Source organism: Gallus gallus, chromosome Z, assembly GCF_016699485.2.
Source record: "Gallus gallus isolate bGalGal1 chromosome Z, bGalGal1.mat.broiler.GRCg7b, whole genome shotgun sequence".
In the NCBI taxonomy this organism is placed as follows: domain Eukaryota; kingdom Metazoa; phylum Chordata; class Aves; order Galliformes; family Phasianidae; genus Gallus; species Gallus gallus.
Window position 1 is genome coordinate 60541753 of NC_052572.1, and position 26960 is coordinate 60568712.

At 41.0% G+C, this 26960-nt stretch overlaps 2 protein-coding genes across 3 annotated transcripts; both read left to right on the forward strand.

Annotated features, from left to right (window-relative positions):
- Positions 1–697: 697 nt before the first annotated feature.
- Positions 698–7537, forward strand: LOC121108463. Its single transcript, XM_040656160.1, has 2 exons — positions 698–5982; positions 6098–7537. Exon 2 carries the CDS (start codon positions 6173–6175, stop codon positions 7106–7108), a length of 936 nt encoding a protein of 311 aa, XP_040512094.1. The 5' UTR covers positions 698–5982; positions 6098–6172; the 3' UTR covers positions 7109–7537.
- A 2492-nt stretch (positions 7538–10029) lies between these two features.
- Positions 10030–26673, forward strand: CETN3 (centrin 3). 2 transcript variants are annotated; one of them, XM_040656161.2, is made up of 5 exons: positions 10030–10416; positions 12264–12399; positions 14119–14233; positions 18906–19097; positions 26229–26673. In XM_040656161.2, exons 1-5 carry the CDS (start codon positions 10046–10048, stop codon positions 26270–26272), a joined length of 858 nt encoding a protein of 285 aa, XP_040512095.1. In that variant the 5' UTR covers positions 10030–10045; the 3' UTR covers positions 26273–26673. The 2 variants fall into 2 exon arrangements, with proteins under 2 accessions (XP_040512095.1, XP_424696.2); XM_424696.6 differs by having other exon boundaries at positions 10030–10191.
- Positions 26674–26960: the final 287 nt, after the last annotated feature.

Sequence of the window (26960 nt, forward strand, 5' to 3'; positions counted from 1 at the left end):
GGATTATCCTGGCCCAAGCACAACACCTTTTACTTGGCCTTACTGAACGTCATTAGGTTCACATGGGCCCACTTCTCCAGCCTGTTCTGGTACCTCTGGATAGCTTCCCTTCCCTCCAATGTATCAACTGCACCACTTAGCTTGGTGTCATCTGCAAACTTGCTGAGGGTGCACTTGATGCCATCGTCTGTCATCGATGAAGATGTTGAAGAGCACCGGTCCCAAGACTGGCCACTGAGGGACACCGCTTGTGACCAGCCTCCACCCTGACACAGAACCATTAACCACAACCCTTGGGCTGTGACGAGCCAACCAGTTCCTAATCCACTGAACAGTCCATCCTTCAAATCCATGCCTCTCCAAATTAGAAAGAAGGATGTGGTGAGTGACCATGTCAAAGGCTTTGCAGACGTCCAGGTAGATGACATCCATCATCATTCTCCCGTCCACCGATGCTGTCACTCCATCATAGAAGGCCACCAGATTGGTCAGGCATGATCTGCCCTTGGTGAAGCCATGCTGGCTGTCTTGAATCACCTCTTTGTCTTGTATTGCCTTAACATGGCTTCTAGGAGGATCTGCTCCATGATCTTCCCAGGCACAGAGGTGAGGCTCACCAGCCTGTAGTTCCCCGTGTCATCCTTTCTCCCTTTCTTAAAAATGGGAGTAATGTTTCCCTTTTTCCAGTCATCGGGGACTTCACCAGACAGCCATGATTTTTCAAATATGATGAAGAGTGGCTCAGCAACCACATCAGCCATCTCTCTCAGAACCCTAGGATGGATATCGTCTGGCCTCATGGACTTATATACATTGTTTCATGAGGAGGTCTCGGACTTGTTCCACTGTTAAAGTGGAGCAGAATCCGCTCCTTTCTCCTACATCCAGAGCTTCAGGGTCCGGGCAGACATGGGGAGGAGCCCAACCACCTGTGAAGACTGAAGTAAAACACTTACTGAGCACCTCAGCTTTTTCCATGTCTGAGGAAGCCAGTTCTCTTTCCTCATTTATCATAGAGTGATGCTGAAAAGCTTATATGAAAGCATGAGTGGTGCTTATAAAAAAACAAAAACAAAAACAAACAACTCACAAAAAGGCTTTACCATGCATTGTAATTAATCTTTTTCATGGAATTTGCATACCAAATATGGATATGATGAAAGCATTTATTTGGGGGATCAATTTGAGTTTGTGATAACTTGGATTATTTCCATGCATGACAGAAGCTAATGTCAGATATTAACTGCACTTGAAACAAAAAATGTTCATATTGCTTGTGTTCAGCACACCACTGAAAGTTGAAATGGTGCCTGTCATGCTTCACGTTGCCCTTGATAAAGGGCAAGGCTCTAATTAATTTTGCATAGTCAGCCTCTGGAGGATTGGTTAGTGCTGACCACAGTGACACACAGATGTGCAGCTGGTGTGTTTCTCCCAATAATTAAGAGATATACATGGCTTTGCTCCTGTATTTACAAATGAGTTAATTTGGTATCATGGACAGATCTTGCCCCTTTGATGGGATTATGGGAAATAGAAATAACTTTCCTCCAAATCAAATGACCTGGGCTAATGAGAGCTTTGTTATACTATTTAAAGCTCAACAGAATCCAGAGTGAATGTACTAACTACTTGTCTTAAAGTCATTAGCAACCATTGTGTATTCCACACCAGTTCTAGCTGGCTGACATCAGAAGATGCTGATACCTGTTCTGATTTTGAACAGGAGGCACAAGATTTCTAATCTCCTGGACGCTCAAATTCCGCTTAAGGTAACAGATGCATGGTTTCAAATATTGATAAAGTTAGGAATAGAGAAATAAACATTCGATTAAAATGAAGGTATGACTGGCAGACAGATCTACAAATGGCTTTCAGAAAGCAGTAGACGAGTTTTTGAATGAACTGTAGAATCTTCAAAGTTATCCACAAAATAAGCAATTACTTTCCTTACTAAGCTAGCAATACACAGGTGTGAGGCACCTGCTAGTGTTACTCTAATTTACCTCATCTATTCATAGGTAGTCATTTCAGAAGGGGTATTGCCAGCTTTAAAATCTAAGGGTTCACAGGTCACAGTCACTATAACTAAAATAAAATATTTACTTTCATTTTTTTCTCTTTTCAGTTTTTAATTCCTGACATCTCCATTTCATGTGTAACCTCAGCATAGCAACTGCCTTTGTTAAGATGATAAACAGTGTGTTTTAAGGCCAGGGTTGTAGACACTGACTTCTTACACTTGCAAAGGGGATTAGCTTAGTATAATCAAATTTAGAAGCAGAGCACACAGAGGTTTTCTCATAGGAAAGAGCTGAAAGAGACCTGTGTGCTCCCTTCTGGATACGTTATGGTAGAGCAGGAACTTCCAGCAGAAGATCAAAAAGTCCTACCGGCACCACCTGAAAACACTGCCACATGATCTGCTTTTAGAATCGTAGAATCACCAAGGTTGGAAAAGACCTCCAAGATTATCTAGTCCAACCATCCACCTACCACCAATATTTCTCCACTAAACCACGTCCCTTAGTATAACATCTAAATGGTTCTTGAACACCTCCAGAGATGGTGATGACTTCACCTCCCTGGACAACCTGTTCCGGTACCTGACCACTCTTTCGGAGAAGAGATTTTTCCTAACGTCCAACCCGAGTTTCCCCTGGCACCATTTGAGGCCATTCTCTCTAGTCTTATCACTATTTATGTGGGAGAAGAGGCCAAACCCCACCTCGCCACAACCTCCTTTCAGGGAGTTGTAGAGAATGGTAACGTCTTCCGTGAGCCTTGTGCAGACTACACAAAGTTCCCTCAGCTGCTCCTCATAAGACTTGTGCTCCAGACTCTTCAGCTGAACAATGACCAAAACCCCAAGATCCTTTTCCTCCACACAGTCTTCCAGCCACTCTGCCCCAAGCCTATAGTGTTGTCTGGGGTTACTGTGGCCAAAGTGCAGAACCTGGTACTTGGTCTTGCTGAACTTCATCCCACTGGCTTTAGGCCAGTAATTCAGCCTGTGCATATCACTCTGTAAGGCCTTCCTACCCCAAGCAGATCAGTGCATCCCCCCAGCTTTGTGTCATCTGCAAACTTACTAGGTGTGCACTCAATGCCCTCATCCAGATCATCAGTAAAGATATTAAGCAGGACAGGCCCCAGTGCTGACATCTGGGGAACACCACTTATGCCAGCTGGACTTAACTCCATTCACCACCACTCTCTGGGCCCGGCTATCCAGCCAGTTCTTTAGCCAGCGAAGAGTGTACCTGTCTAAGCCATGGGCTGCCAGCTTCTCCAGGAAAATACTGTGGAAGACAGCATCAAAGGCTTTGCTGAAGTCTAGGGAGACTATGTCAACAGCCTTTTCCTCATCCACCAGGAGAGTTGCTTGGTCATAGAAGATGATCAGGTTGGTCAAGCAGAACCTGCTTTTCACAAATCCTGGTTAGCTGGAGCTAATCTCTTCGCTGACCTGCATGTGCCATGTGATCTCACTCCAGATGATCTGCTCGATGACCTTCCCTCCATACCAAGGCCAGGTTGACAGGCCTGTAGTACCCTAGACTCTCCTGCCAACTTTTTTTTTTCAGATGGGCATTACATTCACAAGTCTCCAACCACCTGGGACCTTCCCAGTTGACCAGTACTGCCGATAAATGACATAAAGTGGCTTGGTGAGCACATCTGCTGGCTCCCTTAGTACCCTCAAGTGGATTCCACCTGACCCCCTGGGCTTGTGACAGTCAGGGTGGTGTAGCAGATTTCCTCATGGTTTCTGGGGGGGGTTATTCTGCTCTCCATCCTTATCTTCCAACTCAGGGGGCTGAGTACCCCAGAGATAACTGTCCTCAATAATGAAGACAGAAGTAAAGAAGGCACTGAGTATCTCAGCTTTTTCCTCACCCTTGCTGGTAACATTCCCCGCTACATCCCATAAAAGATGATTATTCTCCTTAGCCTTCCTTTTGTTGTTCATGTATTTGTAAAAACATTATTCATTTTTGGGGGAATCTTTTGTAGCAGTGGCCAGGTTAAATTCTTGCTGGGCTTTCGCTCTTATAATTTTCTCTCAGCATATCCTAGCAACATCCTTGTACTCTTCCTGAGTGGCCTGCCCCTTCATCCAGAGGTGGTAAACTCTTTTTTATTCCCTGAGTTTCAGCCAAAGTTCTCCGCTCAACCAGGCTGGTCCTCTTCCCCACTGGCTCATCATACAGCACACTGGCACAGCCTGTTCCTGGGCCTTTAAGATCTCCTTCTTGAGTAATGTCCAGCCTGGACCCCTTTGCCCTTCAGGACTGTCCCAACCCAAAGGACTCTCCAGACCGATGTCCTAAACAGTTCAAAGTCTGTCCTCTGGAAGTCCAAGGCAGTGGTTTTGTTGCCCCCTCTCCTGATTTCACCAAGAATCAATCTAGAACTCTATCATTCTGGAGCCACTATTCCCAAGATGGCTTATGACCACCGTGTCTCCCACCAGTCCTTCTCTGTAAACAGTAGATTAATGGGGCTCTTCTCCTGGTAGGCTCTCTTACCAGGTGTGTCAGGAAATGATCTTCCATGCAATCCAGGAACCTCCTAGACATCTTCCTCTCTGCTGTATTGTATTTCCAGCAAACATCATTTGCTTCTTGAATCCTTCTTTACATTCTTCTCCTGATTTTGACAAATGATGCCACAATTCAACCTGAACTGTGTTTTGTTACTTCTATCACTATGCCCCTGCCACATCAAAATAGTCCACCAAACATTTAACTGCAGGAATTTATTTTGAAAGCAGAACAGAACAAGCCAATAGTTAACCTCCCAGCTGACCTTCTAGATATTGAAATATTCTCTTGGAAGCTGATGAACAAAAGGAATAAGGTAGATTTCTCATACTGCAGCATTTAGATATTGTTGCAGATGAGGATGTCATTGGTACATTTTTTTCACTGGCAATGCTTTTTCTTTCTGGATTTGACTGTGTCCGCAGGCTTGCAACAGTTGTGACTGGGTTGTGCACACTCAGCATTTCAAAACCTCCAGGCTTGTGGATTCTGCTATCTTGCTGGTGTAATTTTTCTGTCTCCAGCCTGAACCTTCCAATTGCAGTTCATGTCAACTGCCTCTGGCCTTTTTCTGCCCCATGCTGAACCAGTCCTGGCCACCCAAGCCTTTCCTGCAAGGCAAGTGCTCCAGCCTCACTGCCTCAGTAGTCTCCAATGAGCCCCACTGCATGGGCAATGTCACTCCTGTCTGCAATTCTAGAAAAGAAGCAGAGCCCAGATTAGGCCTTCTGAGTGCTGTGTGGAGGGGATGGATCACCCCTGCTGCCCCCAGCAGGGGAGAAAGAAAGGAGAAGATCCCCAGGAGCTAGCCACAGGCTGCCTTTGACTTGGTATGGAAGGAAGCAATGTATGCAGAGGGCAAAGCAGCAGTGCTGGCATGTGGGGAGAGCCAGTAGGCCTGTATCCTGCTGCCTCAGAGGAAAACATAGGTTTTTTTGAAGGCAGCCCTATGCTTTATGGATCTGGAGATTTGTCATGTCTGGGGCAACGTGGGAAGACTTGATCAAAGCCTCTGACACTGCTGCAAAATGCCAGCAGTGAGAACACACAATATAGAGAATGGAATGGTCAGAGGAACTGTGGAAAACCCAGATGCGTTTGCTGAGGTTGGAGTGCTGCAGGTTATAGTGCCCATTGTGATGTCCCTGACAACACGTCCTTGCACAAGCCATAGTGACTTATGCAGCAGTGGATTGTGACCTCTTAGCCCTCACTGCTTGTAGCCAGGCACAGAGTCTCTGACTCTGGCTTGTGCCAGCACTCCAGCCGAGTGTGTCTGTGAGGTCTGGAGCGAGCAAGCCTTGGCGCTGGTCTTGTGCTCTGGGAGCTGCTGACAGCTGCTCTCAGCGCTTGTCCCCAGAGCCATTTGAGCTTCTTCCCCACTCTGGTTCAGGCAGCTGGGGCACCCAGGAGGCCGCAGCAGCAAAGGGAAACGGTAAGGAGACACCTCACCCTGAGCAGTTGGGAGGGTTTCCTTCCTGAGGGACCTGGGCACTCATTTCTCCCCTGCCAGGGTCAGCAAGTGACTGTGGCTTCTCTCCCTTTCCTAGCATGACCCCTGCTGCTGCAGCAGTGGTGTGAGGGAGCAGCCCCTCATCCCCTGTGTACCACAGCAGCTGCACAGTATGGCCACTGAGATGGACCATCGCTGCCCCATTTGCCTGGACACCATTAATAATGCCAGCTATGTCATGCCATGCCTGCACCAGTTTTGCTTTGGCTGCATTCGGCAATGGAGTGAGAACAGCCTCACATGCCCCATCTGCAAACGGAGGATGAGATCAATCTTGCACTCAGTGCATGCAGACAACAGCTTCAGTGAGTTTGTTGTCAGAAGGCCTGAGCGTGCCAGGAGAGCTCCCGAACACCAACCAGGGGCTTCAGGGCTGGTGCTCAGGTTGTCCACCTGGGCATCCTTCTTCCGCCAGCACCCAGCTGTGCTCTGGCCCCTGCTGCCCTGGCTGCGCCACGAGCTGAGGCAGTTCTTTGGGGGAGACAACAGGGCAGCTTCTGCAGCACTGCGCCTTATTGTCTCTGGCCTGCTCATCTTTGGCCTGGATGAGGAAGGGCTGACCCTGCAGCTGCTCAGCTCCCTACAAAGCCAGGCCACCAGCTTTGTGCGACGGCTCATTGTCCGAGCTGTGCAGTGGTGCAGTGGGGAGGCGCGACGTCTGTTGGGCCTGGAGGCCTCCCATGCTGCCAGAGGGCAAGAGGGCAGCCCTGCAGCTGTCCCTGGTGCAGCTGCCTCACCTGAACAGGCTCCTGACCCCAGCCCACAGCCCTCCAGCAGCGCTGACGAAACCAACATGAAGGAGTTTCCAGTCACCTCAACCACTGGCCTTAGTGAAGATTACAGCCAGCCTCCATCCAACCCAGCTCCAGTGCCAATGGTCCAAGAAGCAGCCCCGGAGGAGTTGGGGGAGGCTGCAGCAAATCCCTCAACTACAAGCCAGCTCAGGGAGCGCTCACAGAGGGTGCCTCGGCGAGCTCCGAAGAGGAGAGCCTGCATCTGTGAGGCCTATGCACCATCTGCCAAGAGGCCACACCGCCAGCAACACTAAGACACCACCCCAGCAGCTGGTGAGAACAGGGCTGGGCCTGCAGCTGGGGCACAGCAAGGCCCCAGGGGTTCTGACAGGCCTTTGGTGTATCACAGAATCATAGAATCACCGAATCCTTGAGGTCCCTTCCAACATCAAGGATCATCAAGCTCCAACTCCCCTGCCGCAGGCAGGGCCACCAACCTCCACATTTAATACTAGACTAGGCTGCCCAGCGTCCCATCCAACCTGGCTTTGAACACATCCAGTGATGGGGCATACACAGCCTCTCTGGGCAGCCTGTTCCAGCACCTCACCACCCTTGTAGTAAAGAGCTTCCCACTGATATCTAACGTAAATCTTCCCTCCTTCATCTAAAAAGCATTTCCCCTTGTCTTGCTATTATCTACCTTTTCATACTGATAAAAATAATAAAAATACAGAAAAGTCTCCGTGTTGGTACCAATGCCTTTGTCAGCACTGTGCACTGGTCAGATCTGATCTTTGCTGGGCCTGGAGGCCTCCCATGCTGCTGTTAGCATTTCTTTAGAATATCCCATAACACACTGCAAAGACACATGCTGAGAGAGGAGGCATTGCTCTATTCTGTACAGAGCTCAGGGTGGGTAATCTCTACAAATCAAGCATACCTGTGTTTTTACACTATCTTATACTTACAATCCAAAAGGTATGATTGATATATGTAAAAGGTTACAAGGTTAAACAAGCATAATTGAGCCTTCTGCACCTGCACAGAAGTTTTGGGGTCTTCAGTGGTCATCTGGGGAGGTGTCTACCTACTCACTTTGACCATGTTTGGGCACAGGTTTTCTGAGGTGTTCTGCTAATGAAGAAGCAAAACTGCTTCCAAGAGGTTCTTGGTGATACCTGGTAAAGTATTCACAGATAGGCCCCTATACATGTGCAGAAAAAAGAATGGTTGGTGTGGTTGTCCCACATCTTCTGTGTGATCTAACTCAAGATGATCTGCTCTTAACCTTTCCTAGCACCAGGGTCCAGCTGATGGGCCTATAGTTCCCTGGATTCTCTTTACAACCCTTCTTGTAAATTAGAGTCACAGGTGTATTTTCCTTGTCCATGGAACACATAAATACTTAGCAGCTGGCTTCAGGCAACCGGTAAGCTTCCTGTCAGCCAGAAAAATGAAAGAGATAAGCTGTACGTCCATTAGGTACCTAGAGGATAGAAGGATGTACTCACTCAGCCACATCTTTTCTCACTAAAGGAACGACAAACTCAGTGGCTGTTTTCTAGCCCATCTACCAAGCATAGAAAGAGAATTAAAAGTAGATGTCCCAGTTCCCTGAAGTATACCCAGAGGGTCATTCTGTATCAGGTATTTGACCTGCTGGGGAGCAGCAAGAGTGGGGTTGCTCCATGGGGGAAGATAAGCCACGGGTAGCCACATCAGAGGCAGGCAGTGGCCTCCTCAAGGAGTGCAATGTCACAGCACCAGAGCCTGGGTGGGGAAAGTAATGGGGCCTATCATCAGGCAAATGATTGCCAGACAACTGCAAGCTGATGACTCAAGACCAAAGAAAGGACAGGCCTCAAAATCCAGTTACTATGTCAGAAAGCACAAGAGCAGAGTCACCTTCAACACAGTTTCAAGGAACAAAGTTCTCCAGGCTGAGCTCAAATGGAGCTCCAGGACATGCAGGTAGAGAGGGCATTGTGTAAGATTTTATACACACCAGTAATTTATGCTTTTAATTACAAAGATGTATTTGTTCCAGAGGACAAATACAAGCTTCTTACAGTGCCTCTGCCTACTTGATCTGTGGAGTAGATAACATGAACAGACAGCAGAGTAACCCTTGCCTTTGCTTTGTTCTGGATAAACACGTCTGGCCCACGCTCATTGAATCCAGCTTTTCAGATCCTCTGATCTTAAGTGCGTACCCGGGGTCACTTTGGTGCAGGTTCATATCCTGTACGGATTTACCTATCATTGGCTGTCCTACAGTTGGAAAACTAGGTGTCTACATACATAACAAACACACAGTGTACTGTCAACAGTGCTGAAGGGCGCACGACTCGAAAGCCTGAAGATATTTTTCAAAGTCCTTACAGTGAATCTGGCAAGACTGCTTAGCACAGTAGCGCAGATTTGAACATCCACATGGTGGAGCTAACAGCATGGGACAGTTCCACTTTGGCAATAGTTGTGAAACAGCCCTATCTGCCCCTGTCTGCCCACAGGCACTACAGGTGTCAAGGCAGCAGGGACACAAAATGTCATGAAATCATAGAATGGCTTGGGTTGGAAGGAACATCAAGGATCATCCAGTTCCAACCAACCTCCCTGCCACGGGCAGTGTTGCCTGTTGTCACAAATCAATAGCACCCTGACGTGACATTTTTTCAGTCAAGGTTTTCTTATCAGTGAAATGAGTTGTTTCCTCCACCTGCAGAATGCATAACATTGGCTCATGCACTGGTTTCCAAAGCATGCAAATACCAGTGGCAGTGAACACTGTAAAATGGATTGCTTCCCCTGCAAATTTATCATGTTCCATGCTGCTATCAGACCATGATTCAATTCTTACACTTGGAATAAGTACAGGAATACTTCATATGTTGGCTTTGATGTGTTTTGTTTTTTTTTTAAAGAAGATCCATGCAATGCTGACTTTCGGAAGCTTGAAAAGCTGGATAAAATTGTTCCCATACACTGAGCGAGCACAACCATGTCGCTGCTGATGTTTCTCAAGGGTGACACAGGACACACAGGCCGATTCCTACCAGGGTCAACCCTCAGCCTGCAGAGGGCCGCAGTTTCAGTGCCGCCCTGCGCGGGGAGGAAAAAACCATGCCTACTCACACTCCCAAAATGGCGCCGTCGGCACCTGACTGACAGCCTCCACAACAAGCCCCGCCCCTCCCGCTGACCCACATGGAACGCTCCCTTCTGCTTGAGTGGCAGCGCAGTAGTCTATGAGCGTGTCGAAGGGGCGGGAGCAGGTCCAGCCGATAGCCAATCAAACGGTGCGATGCGGCGAGGAGGGCGCGGGTTGGCGTTTCCACGGGGAAGGCAGCGCGGCGGGGTCCGGCTGTGGCGGTAGTATGAGCCTGTCGGTGAGGTACGTGTGGGACTCGAGTGCAGGAGCGGCTGGGGTCGGGCTGCGGGGCTGCAGTGGTGGGGCGGAAGCGCTCCTGCGGGGCTTCGCCACCGCCGTGTTTGTGTCAGCGTTAATCTGCATTCAGAGCTGTAAGTGGATTCCTCTCGGCTATCCGCGTCCCAGCTACTTGTCCGGCGCGGTCGTATGGGGCCTTCCCGGAGCAACGGCCGTCCCGGGCACGGTGAGGTACGCCTTCACCTCTCGGCCTTGCCCGTCAGGCAGAGCCAGCCTGTGCTTCTCGTGTCCATCTTCGGAGCCTGCCCGGTGCCGTTCATTGGCTGGTGACAGCTAAATCTCAGCTGCGTGGTTAATCTCCGATGTCAATTAGAATTAGATAATCTTCAGTGAAGGGGAAGAAAAAAGAGCTAGTTACAAGGTGTGGAGAATAAGCACCTTTGGAAAGCAATTCTCTGTTCACACATCAGTAACTTTTGTGCACTCTATAGTAAGTGGTGCTGCATGCATTTTGTCACTGCTGCAGGTAAACGAATATAGAGGGATTCCTAAGAGCATGCTGAATTGCTCAGCAATCTAGGTTTGGAAGATCTTCTGGGAGTCATCTCGTCCAGCTCTGCTCAGAGCAGGTCAGGTTCCTAGCAGTACAAGGTTGAGGACCTTTTCCAACACTACTAACAGCAGAGATCCTGTGGTCTCCCAGTGCAGCTATTCTGCTGCACAACCACTTGCACTGTGACAGTGCTTTCTTCTAGGTCTGCTTCCACCTTTTCCTCTTACTGCTTGTAGTTGACTCTTGTTGCTGTGCACTTCTGATGGGAACCTGCCTGTCTGCTTTGTCTAATCTTCTAGACAGTGCCTTAGCCCTCCCCCACAGGGTCCTTCTGCCAACACTCATGGATTGAAACAAACTCAGCTCCTTCAGCTCCTCCTGTACCAGATGCTGCAGCCAGGTATTGATTGCAGTCTGCCCTACTTTAGCCATCTTCTCTGCATCTGTTGTACTTGGGCACCCCAAGTCAATGCAGTACTTTGAGTGTAGCTACATCACTGCAGAATGGAAAGAATTAGCACCGCAGGTAGCTGTGCTCATTGCTGCAACAGTTTGCTGTGCTGCTGATTGCTTATATATATAGACATATATACATATACATACATACATATATATATATGTGTATATATATATGTCCACATATTCCAAGAGTATGATTTCAGCCTTCTTAAAAGTCATAGTTAGTATCACTTGTTACCTTGAATACACTACTTCTTTAAAAACTTGATCTGAAATGGACATCTTCTCATGCATTTACACTGAATAAAGAGCAGTTCCTCTGTGAATAATACAAAAGCATGTTTTACTAGCTTGGTCTAAGTTTCCTTTATCTTTGTCATCTTCATTTTTTTTCTGATTGTTCCCAGTTCCTGAGTCATGAATTTTCTGTTTCTGTTAGTTGTTGCTAAACCAGTGAGGGAGAAGAAGGTTGTCTTTGAGTAGTGTTTGCTGTTTCAGGGGACTTGACCCTTTTGTATGCATGAGAAACAGCAAAAAAGTCTCTGGTTCATTATGTATATGATAATATTTTTAAAAAGCCATAGATACTTGGCATCTATGAACTGCTACTGGCAAAAAATCTAAAGATTTATGGCACTTAGCACTCACTTCAGCAGCTGGACAACCTAGCTAAATGCCTAATTAAAGCTCTGTCTCCTTTCTTGTTTCGCTACAGTTTAGAAATAAGATGCTTTCAGGAGTTGTACCATGTCAACTGCTAATCCATCTTGTAGCTGCAACCTCAAGTATTCTTTTTAGCCGATGGCTTTTTCTAATTTTGTTTGGTTGTTTCTTACCCAGATCACCTCTGCCAGGCAGAGGAGTAGGGGAGCCATTCAACCTGTGCAAAGGAATTGTCTGTTTCAAGTATTACTTCAAACTGGGAGATCAAGTTGGGAAGAAGCTGAATGGGGATGGCAATGAACTGTGCAATTATAATGAGTTTCTTATTGGTGGGGAAATATAATCTACAGTGGTATCTTTCCAGTATTAATCAGTTGTATTGAATTTCCCTCTTGTCATGTAGGAGTGAGCTTTCAGTAGACAAAGCTAAAAAGAAGAAGAGAAGAGAACTGACTGAGGAACAGAAACAAGAAATTAAAGATGCCTTTGAGTTGTTTGATACAGACAAAGATAGAGCAATAAATTACCATGAATTGAAGGTATTTTTATTTATTCATCATTTAAATATCTTTAGGGCAGGTAGTATGCATCTACATGAGTTTTTAAGTCATTGACTCTGTCATTAAAAATGCTTCATGGTCAAGATGTCCTGTGAGGCTGAAGTGGGGATATTTGAAAAAGAAAAATTGCTGATATGCATTGATGTAAGACTCAGCTTTTGCCCCTACATCTTACACTTGCCACAGTAATAGACTTGCTATAGTATACTCTGTAACAGATCTTACTGCTCCCTAGAGTTTAACTTGGTCAAATGAGTAAACTGAAAAAGTTCTGCTTGGTTCTTCTGGAGACACTGTATAATCTAAAACTTAGTGCTGCTAAAATTCAGGTGTCTCAAATACTTAGATAAAAGATGTAGGTCCAGTTTATAAAACATGACGAGGAGACAGAGTTTACCCACTTGCATTTTTTCAGCAGGGAGCCTGTGTAGCAAAGATGTTGTTTGCTATATTTATGTGCGGCTCTGTAGTTTCCTTTCCCAGTACTGGCCTCCCCTGTTAACATCTGTCAGCTGATGGAGATTAGGATGGCCACATTTTCTAATGGTTCTCCTGTTGGGCAGTCTATGGAAATGTTACATTAGTTTATGAAAGTCTCTTTAAATCTCTCATAAATTTCTATTTTAATTATTCTTCATCAAGAACAAATACTGACTTGTAGAGAGGCCAGCATTCCTTTAATATATTGAGTAAGATACTTTTGGAAAGGAATATATAATCCAACTTACTCGTTTCACAATCTTATTTAATCCTGTAACTGGAGAAGAAAAATGGCTTTTGTTTTACTTTAATTATTTTTATAGGAATGTTGTGAGTGTAGTGATTCCCTCTTCTTTTTTCAGATTTTGGGTATTTTGTCTCTGCTGGAAGCTGTAATGAGAGGGGTGGTCCACTACTGTGGACTTTTCCTGTTAGGGTGTGCTTTGCATTCTCAGTTGTCATGTTGGCAAAGTCATTTATTACCAGTCTTTTTACCAGCTTATTACCAGTAATTAAATATAGCCCTGAAGATAACACAGTGGAAGAACTGAAATGTATAAAGAAATATCTCCTCCTGCAGCATCAGCCCGTAGGGTAGATATGCAATGGCTATGTTGAATAGGACTGGGGCTTTCTATTTGTAGTTTAATGTAAGGTCATATACTTGAATGCAGTCAAAAGTAGCATGTGCTGAGAAACTGCCATCTCTGTTGAAATGTGGAAACTAAGCATCAACTCCTAATCTAATGGAAAAATGGAATAAGTTACTGATTTGTGTAGTTATATAGTTTCAAGTAGAAAATTGATAAATTAAATCACTTTAAAGATAACTTGTCAAGTGTTTACTATGAGTAATTTAAAGAATGATTTTCAATTTGATTTTTGAAAAAGGGACGGTACTCAGAATGGTTTTGAAAGTTAGAAAAAAAGATCTACTTCTGAAAAGCATATGATGCACTCTTTAAAATTATTGAAAACTTGAAGTCTCTTTTTTTCACTGTAATTTGATGTTCTATTTATTAGTGCCTGTTTTGGGTGATTTCATTTTTTTATACAAAGCATTTTTGATATTTTAAGTTTATTTATTGTTGTTGCTGTCCCACTGGTGTGCACACTCTATCCTAGGCAGTAATGTTCTTATTAAAAATAAGAAAAAATCTCTCTTAAATCTCTACTTTAATATTTATATGTGATTGCACTTTCTTTTTATTCCAAAAGGTGGCAATGAGAGCCTTGGGTTTTGATGTCAAAAAAGCTGATGTACTGAAAATACTTAAAGATTATGATCGAGAAGCAACAGGCAAGATCACCTTTGAAGATTTTAATGAAGTTGGTATGTATTTGATTGTATACCTTTAGAAATCTACCTTCAGAGAAGCTTAGCTTACAGTACTGACTGCAGCTTGACCAGGAGTACTTTGTATGTTTTTGCAGTTGCCTATTACTATTAAGAAGGAGAGATGGGAGATTATATTTTTCTTTATAAACTTGCATAGTGGAGGAAAATAATTCTTTGTTTGTATATACATAGAGATAAAAGATCACGGCAATATAAAAGGAAACAAATTTCTACAAAGGAATAAGCGCTAATTTGAAATATATCTATATTCGTGTGTTTATATTTCTTTTTTTAGTATTCCCCTTCCTGCTGTGGAAAAAGTAATTGGCACTGAATTTCATAGGAAGGAGTGTATAAACTGACAAACTGTAAACTGAATACAGATTTTTCTGTAATCTAACAAAGATGAGAGGAACTGAAGCAGATGTTAAATATTGTACATAAAGGATTTTCAACTGCTGATAAAAACTGTGAATTTCATTAACTGTTTCTTTCATCTAAAGATTTTGTATCTCACAGACTTCTACATGCTCTGACTGTGGAGCTATCTGTACAATTTTAAAAACTAGGAATTTAGCATCTTTGAGGACTTTTTGATTGTTACACATTGTTTGTACTTTTGCATACAATTTGTATTGACCAAAAAAATATAAACTGAGATACCTCCATGAATGATATGATTTTCTATCTCTATTTCATGATTCCAGTCATGTTCGAGGTGTTAAGTTATCTGAAGTTCCTGAAAAAAGCATTTGCTTCTAGCTATGAATAACAATCTGCTTAGCAATGGTGAATCCATTATTGGCTTAAATTTTGTCAAACTTTAGAAATGTAGCAGGTTAGGAGTAGAGAAAATGTATTGTTAATGATGGGTAATTCTTTTTCTTAGCTGTTATCCAAGCTAGAAGAAACAGGAGTTAGGAGAGAATGGAAGAAGTCTGTGGGGGAATAAGATTGATCCGTCCTGATTTAAAAAGAAAAAATGGAAGAAGAAAATTTATTGATGTAATACAATGTATCATATTATTATGCTATAACATGATGGAATATAGTATGATTACCATGCAAGTCTTTTTAAATTCCTGATGTTTGACTTAGGTTGGAAGGAACCTTAAAGGTCATATAGTTGCAACCGCCTGCTGTGGGCAGAGGTGCCTGCCAAAAGATCAGGCTGCTCAGGGCCTCATCCACACTGGCGTTGAACACCTCCAGGCATGGGGCAGCCACAGCTTCTCTGGGCCTCATCACCCTCTCAGTAAAGAATTTCTTCCTAACATCTAACCTCAATTTTCCCTCGTTCCCATTTGTTCTATTACTATCAGACTGTATCAAAAGTCAGTCCCCCTCCTGCTTACAAGCTCTCCTCAAGTACTGGAAGGCTGCAGTGAGGTCTTTTCTTCTCCAAGTTGAGCAAGCTCAGCTCTCTCAAGCTTCCTTCATAAGAGGTATTCCAGCCCTTTGGTCATCTTTGCAGCCCTCTTCTGGGCCTGCTCGAACAGCTCTCCACTTTTCTTTTGCTGGGGCCCCTCGGCCTGGATGCAGTACTCCGTATGGGACCTTAGAAGAGCAGAGTAGAGAGGGACAGTCACCTCCCTCTCCCTGGTGGCCACTCCTCTTTTGTTGCAGCCCAGGATGCAGATGGCTTTTCAGGCTGCAAGCACATGCTGCTGGCTTGTATCCAGTATTTTGTCCACCAGGACCTTGAAGTCTCTCTTGTCAGGGCTGCTCTTAATGAGTTCTTCTCTGAGTCTGTGCATCTTGGATTACACTGACTCAAGTGTAGCACCTTGCTCTTGACCTAATTGATTCTCATTAGGCTCATGTGAGCCTGCTCTTCAAGTGTGTATAGGTCCCTCTGGATGGCATCCCTTCATTCTCTGGTGTCAACTGTACCACTCAGCTTGGTGTCATCTGGAAACTTGCTGAATGTATACTCGATCCCACTATCTATATCATTGATAAAGATGTTGAAGAACTCTGGTACCGTGGAAGATCCCTAAGGAATACTGCTTGTGACCAGTCTCCACTTGGATGTAGAGATATTGACCACAAACCTCTGGCTGCAGCCACCCAATCAATTCTGTGTGCACTGAATAGTCCACCCTTCATATCCATATTTTTCCAATTTAGAGATATGATGTGTGACCTTATCAAAGGCCTTGCAGAAGTACAAGCGGACAACATCAATTTCCTCTGCCTTTGTCCACCTGTGCTGTCACTCCATCATAGAAGGCCTCCAGATTGGTCAGGCTCAATCTGCCCTTGGTTAAGCAGTGCTAGCTGTCTTGGATCACCTCTTTGTCTCTGATGTGCCCTAACATCTCTTCCAGGAGTTCTCTTCCAGGAGGCTCACCAGTCTGTAGTTTGTTGGGTCTTCCTTTCTCCCTTTCTTAAAAATGAGAGTGATGTTTCCATTTTTCCAGTCGATAGGGTCTTTGCCTGGCAGCCATGACTTTTCAGATCTGATTAAGAGTGGCTTGGTAACTACATCAGCCAGTTTCTTCAGGACTATGGGATGAATCTTGTTCTGCCGCATAGACATGTACTCATTCAGCCTCACAGGGTAGTCTTAGACTTGCTCTGCTCTTCCAGCAGGAACAGATTTTCCTTTGACCCCTGCCTAGAGATTCAGGAGCATGAGAGGTGTGGGAAGCCTGACTGCCAATGAAAATTGAGGCAAAAGAACTCACTGAGTACTTCAGCCTTCTCCATGTCTGCTGAAGCCAGTTCTTCCTTTTCATTTATCAGAGGGAGTATGACCCCCTTGGCCTTTCTCTTCTGACTGATGTATCTAAGAATTCTCTTTTTGTTATTTTTCACACCTCTTTCCAAGTTCAGTTCCATCCTTGGCTTTCCTGATCTTATTTCCTCATGTCTGCACTCCATTCCTTCATTCTTCCCAGGCCACCCATCCCTGCTTCCGCTGCCTGCACGTTTTCCTCTTAACCTTGCAGTACTTGCTCAGCCATGTTGATTTCCTGCCTCCTCTGCTTGATTTCCTATGCTGGAGGATGGAGACCCCGTGTTCTCTCAGGAAGGTGTCCTTGAAGATCTTCCATCTCTTCTCAGTTCTGATATCCCTAAGGATGTTTCCCAGGGGATTCACCCAAGAATTCCTTAAACAGCCCAAGGTTTCACCCTCCTGATGTTCAGTGTCCTGACTCAGCTTTTTTTGTCCTAGTTATCAATACAGACAGTCAGTAAGTGCTGTGAGAAGCTAGGAAGATTCATGTAGAAAGCACAGCTAATAGTGGGAGGGCAATTGAATCAATCCAGAAACTTTGTATCAGGTCTGAGCATGACTGTGACAAATATGTCCTTGACACAGAATTAAACTGTATACAGCTTGTAGCAGAAAGATTAGAGAGTTAGAGAAAATAGGTTATAGAAACAGTTATGATGAGCTGGCTGAATGTAGTTAAACAATTGTTTAGGAGTCAGTTTTGCGTAATTATCTGTGGTTTAAATGTCAGAACTGACCATCTAAAATGTGTATAGTTGTATCTCCTCTTGTTTTGTAGGATCACTTTAACTATGGTACTTAGAGGCAGTGCTTTTTGTTTGCTGATGTTCCCTTTATTGACTGTTATGGCCTTTCTGCCCTAAAAGTAGAGTTTCTCAAATGATTTACTGCTGTCATGCATCATAGTTGTTTTCAATGAAAATATTTAAATATAAATGAGTGATTTTTGTATATATTTCAATCTACATTATATATAAAATACATAAATACATATAAATATGAAAGCAAAAAAAGATCCGTATTACTGTAGTGAGCTTACATGAGCTTGGATCTGATATTTTGCTTTCAAGTTCTCTAAGCTGGAGGAGGCATTCCATCTGCAAACAGTAGCAGATGTAAAGTGTTTGTCTTTGCACAAACAAGGATGATATGTTTTTAACGGTTTGATAAAAGTCATAAATACCATGTCCTGTATTACGAGACTATCAGTAACATAAATATGAAGATATTTGCATCTGATTCCGGAAGTGTCTGAATTAATTACTGAAAAAATATTTTTTGTAGCTTGGCTGTCTTTTCTGTTACAGCAACTAACAAATGGATGCAATAAAAGGAGTAACCAAGAATAACGAATCCTATCAGAATTAACATTTTGCAGTGTATAGTAGCATCATTTTCATAAACCTCGGGCTTTGGTTTTGTTGTTTTTTTGTTAGTGCAATTTTGTATCTAAAAGAGAAGTTCCATGTGAATGTTTCTAATTACTTAGTATTGTTTCAGTGTTCTCAGCAAGTCAAAATTCTATCCAGATAAGAACATTTAAAATCAACAAATTCAAGTGCCTTGGTCTGTTAGAGCTGATGTATTTGTTTCTGAAATGTATTTTTCAACTAGAAAAGGCATGCGTATACTTTCAATTTGTATAGAAAAGTCTATTGAAAGCATGATTGAGTCTGAATTGCCATGTAGCTTTTCCACTGTACCTGATATATGCCAAAGAATAACTGAGGTTTGAAAAGAGAGTAAAGAAAGAAAGGCCAGGTAGCAGCCAAACAAGTATGTGTGCATACTGTGAATTGAAATACATTAAAAACGAAAGAACAGATGAAATCTGGAATATATGTTCTTTCTATTACCTCAATCAGTCTGTCATTCTGAGTTTACCCTTCAGAATTTTTTAGTCTAACTTCAGAATCCTTACAGTGACAGACTGGATACTGGACAGAGATCCACAAGAAGAAATACTCAAGGCGTTCAAATTGTTTGACGATGATGACTCTGGTAAAATAAGCCTGAGAAACCTGCGTCGGGTTGCTAGAGAACTGGGTGAAAATATGTCTGATGAAGAACTGCGGGCTATGATTGAAGAATTTGATAAGGACGGAGATGGAGAAAGTAAGTCTTAAGAATGGGACTATATGGGGTTTTTATCTCTTAATTTTCTCCCTATTTTAATGTAGCTTGATTTTGAAAATGCCTGAAATTTACAAGTGTTCTCTTTGTTTTCTTTCTAATTGTCTTTCAGCTCAAACTTAGCTTATGTATAATGAAAATAGTTTTTGATAGATATTAGTCCTGAAAATGTACGCTGGAGTCTAAAAATCAAGTTGATTTCTCAACTTGACTAAGGCTTAATCAACCCATACCTATTAAAAGTTTGGTTAAAGTTCTGCTGGAAGTGTAAATAATTAAGAGGTTCATGGAAGAGTCTGTGTACTACATTAAACTTTGATGTCTGTATGAATCAGTAAAAGGATTAAAAGGCCAGAAGAAATTCTTTTGATCACCTAGTCCATTATTTCTTAAGCAGCAGTGTGTCATTATTGTGATTTCAGCTTGTTAGTCAGATACAAAGATTTATGCTACTAAGTCTTCCTGAACTTAACCCTCAGTCCAAGCAGGATCAGCTGGGTTAAGATTCTAACATGCATCTGTACTTAGGAGAGCTGAGGAATGTGATGTGAAAAATGCCTTGAAGGAAACAAGGTCCATACAGTGTGAGCTACAGAAGAGCTTGATTAGCTAGATAAAGAATTAAGTAACAAACCCTGTTTGAAACTATGCTTTTTAAGCACTGCAACTTAGAGTTGTTGTTTCTTTGTTTTTCTTTATTTCTCTTCTTTATTTCCCCCACTAACTTAAATCTTTGTATTTAAACTAGAAGCCTTAATACCTGGATTTCAGATTTTAGGATGACACTAAGACAGTCACTAATTTAGGATGAATTAGTCACAGATTTAGGATGTCACTTAAGACAGTCCGCTAATACTCTGCATTTCTGAGTCATAGAAACCTATGTGAGTTTTTCTTTCAGGATGATGACTCTCATATGAGACTTCAGAAGTAGTTCATCACCTTTTTAGTAGCAAAACATTTCTATTTGTCAACAACATCTACTGGAGTCTATACTCTGTTAGAGGAAAAAAACCCAAAACCACAACACCTGCTCTTTTGTGACACTCTTTTGTCAGCCTTGTGACAGATACTTCACTCTGTGCTGCTTGTGATAGATGTTATTTCACACTTGATCATACAACTGCAAGCTTGTTAATTGTTGTCTTGTACTTGTTTGCAGTTACTCAAAAGTTAGGGGAAAAAAAAAAGCTCCTTTTTTTCTTTTTATTTTATTTATTTATTTATTTATTTATTTCCTGAGCATAATGGCAAAAAGAGAATAGTAAAAGCTTTGTGCTTTTATTGCTGCTGGACTGTCAATGTTGACACAAAAGTCTGTACACTGTTGAGAAGATGCTACTTTCACTTTATTTCCTGTGGCCATGTTTCCTTAGTAGATCCTGCCTAATTCTGGTGTTCCTCTATGTGTTAGATGTGTCCTTCCATGCATTTATTGCACTGGTATCCACTTCAGTATCTATACAGCAATGAGTGTAACAAATAGTCTAAGTACACAGCTTTATTTTAAGCTTGTTTTTTGCTTTTAAAAGGAGTGATTGTGATTGAACTGCCAATATTACCTTTTACTTATTTCTATTCAAGACTCATTTTACTCTCATTTTACTGCAGAGGTGAGAGCAAGTAGATTACATCAGCCACAAGCAAGTTTTGTTCTTTGTTACTCTTCTAGAGCTGCCAACTCAACTGTCAGAATGATAATCAGGGATGATTTTGGTCATATTGCTGTTTGGCCAGTAGAAATCAACGTAAAACTTCAGCTCCTCTTAGGAAGATTAGAGTTATTTTGGGATCAGCACTGGATTTCTAAGGTTGCTTAGTTCATTTTCCTTATTCATTCATTAATTTTCTTTTTTAGTGTAGTCTGGAACAATACTGAATATGGAAGATTGGCAGCATAATGTTTATGCATGGTGTTGTTGTTCCTTATGGTTCTGTTTTCTGTCCTTTAAAGAAAACTGCTACTGTTTCTAGCTTTTCAGTCTCAAAAAGTAAATAATCTTCTGAGTCAGTGTTCCATGTAGTTTCAAACATCTGGGTCGTGTAGCAAAGTCTTGCTTTCATCTAATTCTCCTTTGTTTCCTGCCAAAGGAAAAAATCTGTGAGTATTAATTGGTAGTATTTTTAACTGATACTTTAAATACAGGAATAATACCACTTGTGGTTAAATATTCTTATTACATTTGAAAGATATTTTGTTGTTTTTTTTTCTTAGTCAAATAAGGTCTGTAGCACAGTACTTCAGGCTACTTGAACCGTAGTCTTACTAGTGGAACTACTGTGCTGTACTGGTACACTTTTCTGAACTTTCTGTAAAAGTATTTTTGACATTAGCATCTGCCTTAAGGTAAATCATCATATTTTCATACTGCTGATCTTCTGAGTAACATCTGTTTTGGAGTATGACTATTTTTACAAATTTCATGCTGTCAATTCATTCATCTTTTTGTCTTGTGTGGATGCATCTACAGTAAACATAATCTGGTTTCAGATTTTAGCATCTGGCAAAGAATTAGGGATGGAGGGGAAGCTCCACTAAATTAACTTCACTCTCTTGTTAACTCTTGAAGAGTTCCTTAACTCTCCAAGTCAGTGTTTTATTCATTTTAGCTGTAATAATGCTTACTTTATGATGATATAGATCACAAAAATAACAAATGTCTGACACTAGGAAGGGAAGTGGTTGCTGCCCTAGTACCTGCAGGTTAGGTAGTTTGTGGGCAGATCTGGAGTCCAGGAGGATTACTTGGGTTGCTAGGAATTGTTGGTACATTTCTCTTTGCACTTTGCTTTAATGTTGCAAAATTTGTTTACCACTGTAATATTGTATTACCACTTTGCAACATTATGGAACAAGTGTGTTTTGTATCAGGAAATATTTTGCTGAGGATGTTTGCATTTGTGTTTCTTTGAAAATTTCTTTGACTTCCAGATTTAGTGTGCATGTAGTATTGAAACTGGCTATGTAATATTTCTGGAGTAGTCCTTAGAAATTACATGAAAATGAGCTGGGTAGAAGTTTTGTCAGAAGGAGATGGATTAGTATGAATACTGTAAGCATACCTAATTCTTTTGACTTCATTTATTTACTTTGTTTCTTGTGACGCAGGTAGCACACTTAGTCTCAGCACTGTTCTTTAGCAGAGAAAATATTACTTCTATTTGATATTTTTTTTATTTTCCTTCTGTATTTTCAGTAGTCCATCTGTAACTGGTAGCACATTAAAGACTCCAACTTAGTCATACAACATTTTGTAAATGTAGTAGGAAAAAAAAACAACACCCTCAGTTCATTATGGAAATGTTTCCTATTTCTATTTTAGTTGTTTAACCACGCACATAACAGTGTTCCCCTAATCTCGAGGCAGAAACAATCAATTCCAAAAATCATAGCAGATTTTTGCCTTTATGAAGTGAAAATACAGCCAAGAGGTAGAGATTGTAAGTATCAGTCATTCTACTTGATAAATACCTTGGGTCTGACCAGGTAGCTGCAGCTATTGATGGAACATCCTCAGTTACAGTAAATCAAGCTGATCATCCATGCAGAGAGTCAAGCATATAGAGTAGCAGGCCTGTTTGGTAACTATGGAAGAATATTCTCAAATCCACTACTTCCATTTGTATATACAAGAAAGTACATTAGGCTTCTATTTTGATATTTTTTTCTTTAAGTTTAGTACTTAATGTCCTTCTTGAAGACTTCTTGCTGAAATGGTAAAAATAATGTAATATGTTGTTCCTGCTTTTGCCTCATCTCCCATTCTGTGTCTGAGACTTGCCCTCTGGTTGGTAATGTCCTGAAGCAGTAACACAGAAATAAACAACTTTGAAATTCATTTGGGTCTTCGTATTGGACTGTCAAGCTGAGCTGCTGATGTGCCTGCAGGCTTGCCTTCGAAGGAGAACATTTGTATCATGCTCAGTGATCATTTGGGCTGATGGGGATACTATATGTCCTGGGCAGTGGTCCCAACTTGATCATTTATGGGAAAGATATTAAAAAAAAAAAAAGTCTCTTAAGGGTTTTCTGGATTCTGAGAAGGTGAAAGGAAGCTCTGATTTTTTTTCAGACTATGAGGGCAGGTAAGCATAGGAACCTTGGAGAAGTTTTACAGCTTAATGAGGCAAAAGCCTGAACAACATGATTTAGCTACCCTGCTTTGAGTAGGGGGTTGGGGCATGAGTTTTGGATTAGTGTTCGATAACTCTAATGGTATTTAAAGTTTGTAAGTGTAATTAATTTATCAACATGGATTAATTAGTTATCTTTTAATAGTTTTGGCACGTTTACTGAAATTACTTGTTCAATTAGAAGAAATTCTGAACTTGCTCCTCTTTGAATGCCAGCAAAGATACATATTTACTTTGCATTTCTTCTAGGTGTGTTCAAGCCATTTAATTCAGAGCCTTGAGTAAGATTCACTTAAGGCTAGAGAATAGCCTTCAAAAACAACAGTAGAAGAGAACAGATGTAAAGTGAAGGAAGGTAGTTCAAGCTAACAAATTGTCCCTCTTCACTGATGTTTTGACTGCTTTGAGAGTAGGCAATGACTTCACATTATCAGCACCTTTATACTAATAATTTATTGAGTAGTAAGTCAGACCATAGCACATATGAAGTTGTGTCTGTACATGATAGCATAAAGCTGAAATATCCTTTCCTGCTATCATGTTTTTATGCCATGTACCTGCAAAAAGAGTTAACACTATTTTTCTGTTCCAGCTTATTTTTATGCACTAATTATCTGCGCTATTAATGGGAGGGGAAGAAGAAGCAGTCACAGTATCATTTTAGATATTCCTGTTTCTTTCACCTGAATTGTGATGTTTTAGGACCCAGCTTGATTTCTATGGTCACTTACTTGTCTTGCCAGATATGTGGGTGGCTCCATCTACTTTCTTTTCTTACAGCAACACTGATTAAGTTTCATCTCTGAACTTGTGTTTAATGTGTCTTACTGAAAAGCTACTTTGGACTCCAAATGTATCTTACAGATAACTGCTCTTGGGAAAGGTCGTATACATGGAGACTATTGCTCTTCTCTTCAATAGCGAGAATAGTAATCTTTGTAAACAAGATAATCTCCAACTATTTTTGAAAGCAAGTCATAGACTTTGAGATGTATTCTTTTTCCAGTTATACTTCTATGTATAGCTTAAAAACAATCTTATAACCCCAACAAGTGAGAATAGGTTGCAACATTATGCTTGTTGACCAATATAACTAAATCAATCAGCTATTATTTTATATTCAGTAAAGCCTTAATTAATAATTCCAAACTCTGGAAAATAAACGTCATACTTTTGTGGTGACTGACCATGAATTAAACTACCCTTGAAAGTAAAGCATTAAAATAGAGCCAAAATAGGCCCAAACCCATCTGTTTTATTTTCTGAAATCTGCTTTTTTTTTTTCCCCCATTGCACCCTTCAACCTTTATTTCATAGACATAAACGGATAAGTATTAATGCACAGAATTTTCCTGTATATTTTTTGTAATCATCCATTCTGACCTCTTGTCCCTAATCTTATTTATTTTGGCCAGTATTCCAAACATATTTCCATTTTAAGTTGCTAGAACTGTTTCTTAGGTCTTTCACACCTTTTCAATATCTATCTTTCTACTACTAATCTTTTGATATTTTTGATGGTTTATATGAGGTTGTTGCTAGCCACTACGTTATATGAACAATAATGCATTGAAGAATAATTGAAGTGGAAAAAAACATGTCAGTACCTAAGGGAGAACTTACAGGAAGTTTAAATTATTTGAAATCAAAACATGAAAAATTCAACAGGTGTAGAAATGCATGGATTTACTTGATAATACTACTGAGATAAAACCATGATAATACCTTTTAAGTCATGCAGCAGAGAACATGGTGCTTCTGTGTAACGCAACGTGGTGTAGCTATATGATTGACTGACATTTTAGAGTTTATAGCCCTAAGATAGATTAAATTGTTTCATGTTGTTTTTAAATGTGTTGCAAGATGGCAGATCTAAGTTTATTTTTAAAAATATTTTTAACATGAATTGGTTTAGCTTTCCTCTGGCTGTAGATGTAACTCCTGCTTTGCAATGACTTGTTCAGGAATAACTTGGGCACATTGTCTGGGGCAAATAATTGTCAAGGACCGTTTGTCATACATGTCTGTTCTTTTCCATATCACTGGCTTAATCTGTTCATTCCACACTACAGTAATTAGTTGCAGAGTGAACATGTTCATTGGTTAGCTCTTTTACAGTGTCTCTGTTTTAACATATGAGTAAGGTCAATAGCTCAGGTATAAGTGCAGTAAAATAATTAATGACTGCTAATTAATTTATTAATATTACTTAATTTCTCCAAGTACATTTGTGTTAAGTTTCTGTTAATTATAACTGTAGATTGAAGAAAGTTCAGATGGGAGAAAAGCTTGTCAAAAGCCTGTCTTAATTCAAGCTAATTTGTAGAATCATTAGTAAATTATCTTGAAATTCATTTTTTATTTGTTCACTGTTACAGATCTGGGAGGGAGGAAAACCGTTTTGTGGATGTGTGCTTTTTTGAGTTATTTTGTTGTTGTCATTTTTGCTTCTCTGGGGGGAAGATGGGAACACAAAGGTCTGAATTATTGTTTTAAAAGTAAAATAGAATTTGATCATAACTGGAACTGCAGCTTTGTTGTTTGAGAAGCATATACTATATATATTGTTATGATTTTAACATATAAAGATGTTAAAAATGGAAATAAAGTGGTGTGGTTTTTCTTGGTTATATATTAAAATACTTTCCTAATTTTTATTTTTAATTTCTAAAATATTTTTACTTTCAGAATTAGAAATAATATTTTTTTATTTGTGAGCCAAATTCTGTCTTAAGAATCACATGAAGTTAAGAATGCATTCTGACTTCATAATTTCACATTAAAAACAAAAAACAACAGCATGAAAATTATGTTCTAAAAGTAAAAAAAAAAAAAAAAAATCCAAATTTTCATGTCTGTCACACCCAATAAATTGTTGGAAATCTTCAATTTAAAAGTGTGTTATGGATATGTACTTTATTTTCTCCTATGGTTTATGGGCATTTGCTCTTTGTCTAATAAATGTCTTTTCCTTTACAGTCAATCAAGAGGAGTTCATTGCTATTATGACTGGAGATATTTAATATCAGAAGAGAAGAAATGAATTTATCACAAAAGGGAAACATCTTTGGCATCTGCCATTAAAGTATTTTGTAGTTTATTTCTGTTGATGGAGTCAAGTAGAAAATTATTTTCCTCAGAGGGCCAAAATAAACACAAGTCTTATGTACTGCTGCTTTGAAACTGTGTCATTAAATCTTATCACTAGAATAAGTGATCATGTTAGTACAAGTAATACTACATTTCAGAGTATTTTAGTGCTCATTTGTAAAATAGCTTTGTATAATATTTCTAAATTAAATCCTATTATAAGAACCTTTTGAAGTTGGCTTTATGTTAGCACTAACTGCGGCCTTAGTTTTGATACGTAAAGTTTGACAAGCTTCCATTTTAATAAAATGTTCTTTACTATTGCTACTGAAAAGTCTTGGTTTTTTGTTTAATTTGAGCTATGATTTAAAATCTGCCAAATAAATGTGTGTTTTTTTCTTTTTATAAGCTTTTACTTCTGTTGTAGTTGAATAGTAACATTAAATGAACAAGAATTTATATTATCAATTGCAATTGATAATTTGCAATTTACTAGCTATTACTCCTGTATGATGGTAGAGGGCAGGCAACTGTATTAGGGTGGAAACTATATCACAAATATGCTTTAGTCATCCAGATGTCAGCTAGCAGTCCTTTTTCTGTATCTACACCTCTGATAGC

Excerpts from the sequence above, each read along its gene's own strand:
- LOC121108463 (XM_040656160.1), top strand. The coding sequence starts at position 6,173 with ATGGCCACTGAGATGGACCATCGCTGCCCCATTTGCCTGGACACCATT.
- CETN3 (XM_040656161.2), top strand. The coding sequence starts at position 10,046 with ATGAGCGTGTCGAAGGGGCGGGAGCAGGTCCAGCCGATAGCCAATCAA. Across the intron at positions 10,417-12,263 it reads GCCGTCCCGGGCACGGTGAG|GAGTGAGCTTTCAGTAGACA; the intron begins GTACGCCTTCAC and ends CTTGTCATGTAG. Across the intron at positions 19,098-26,228 it reads TAAGGACGGAGATGGAGAAA|TCAATCAAGAGGAGTTCATT; the intron begins GTAAGTCTTAAG and ends TTTCCTTTACAG.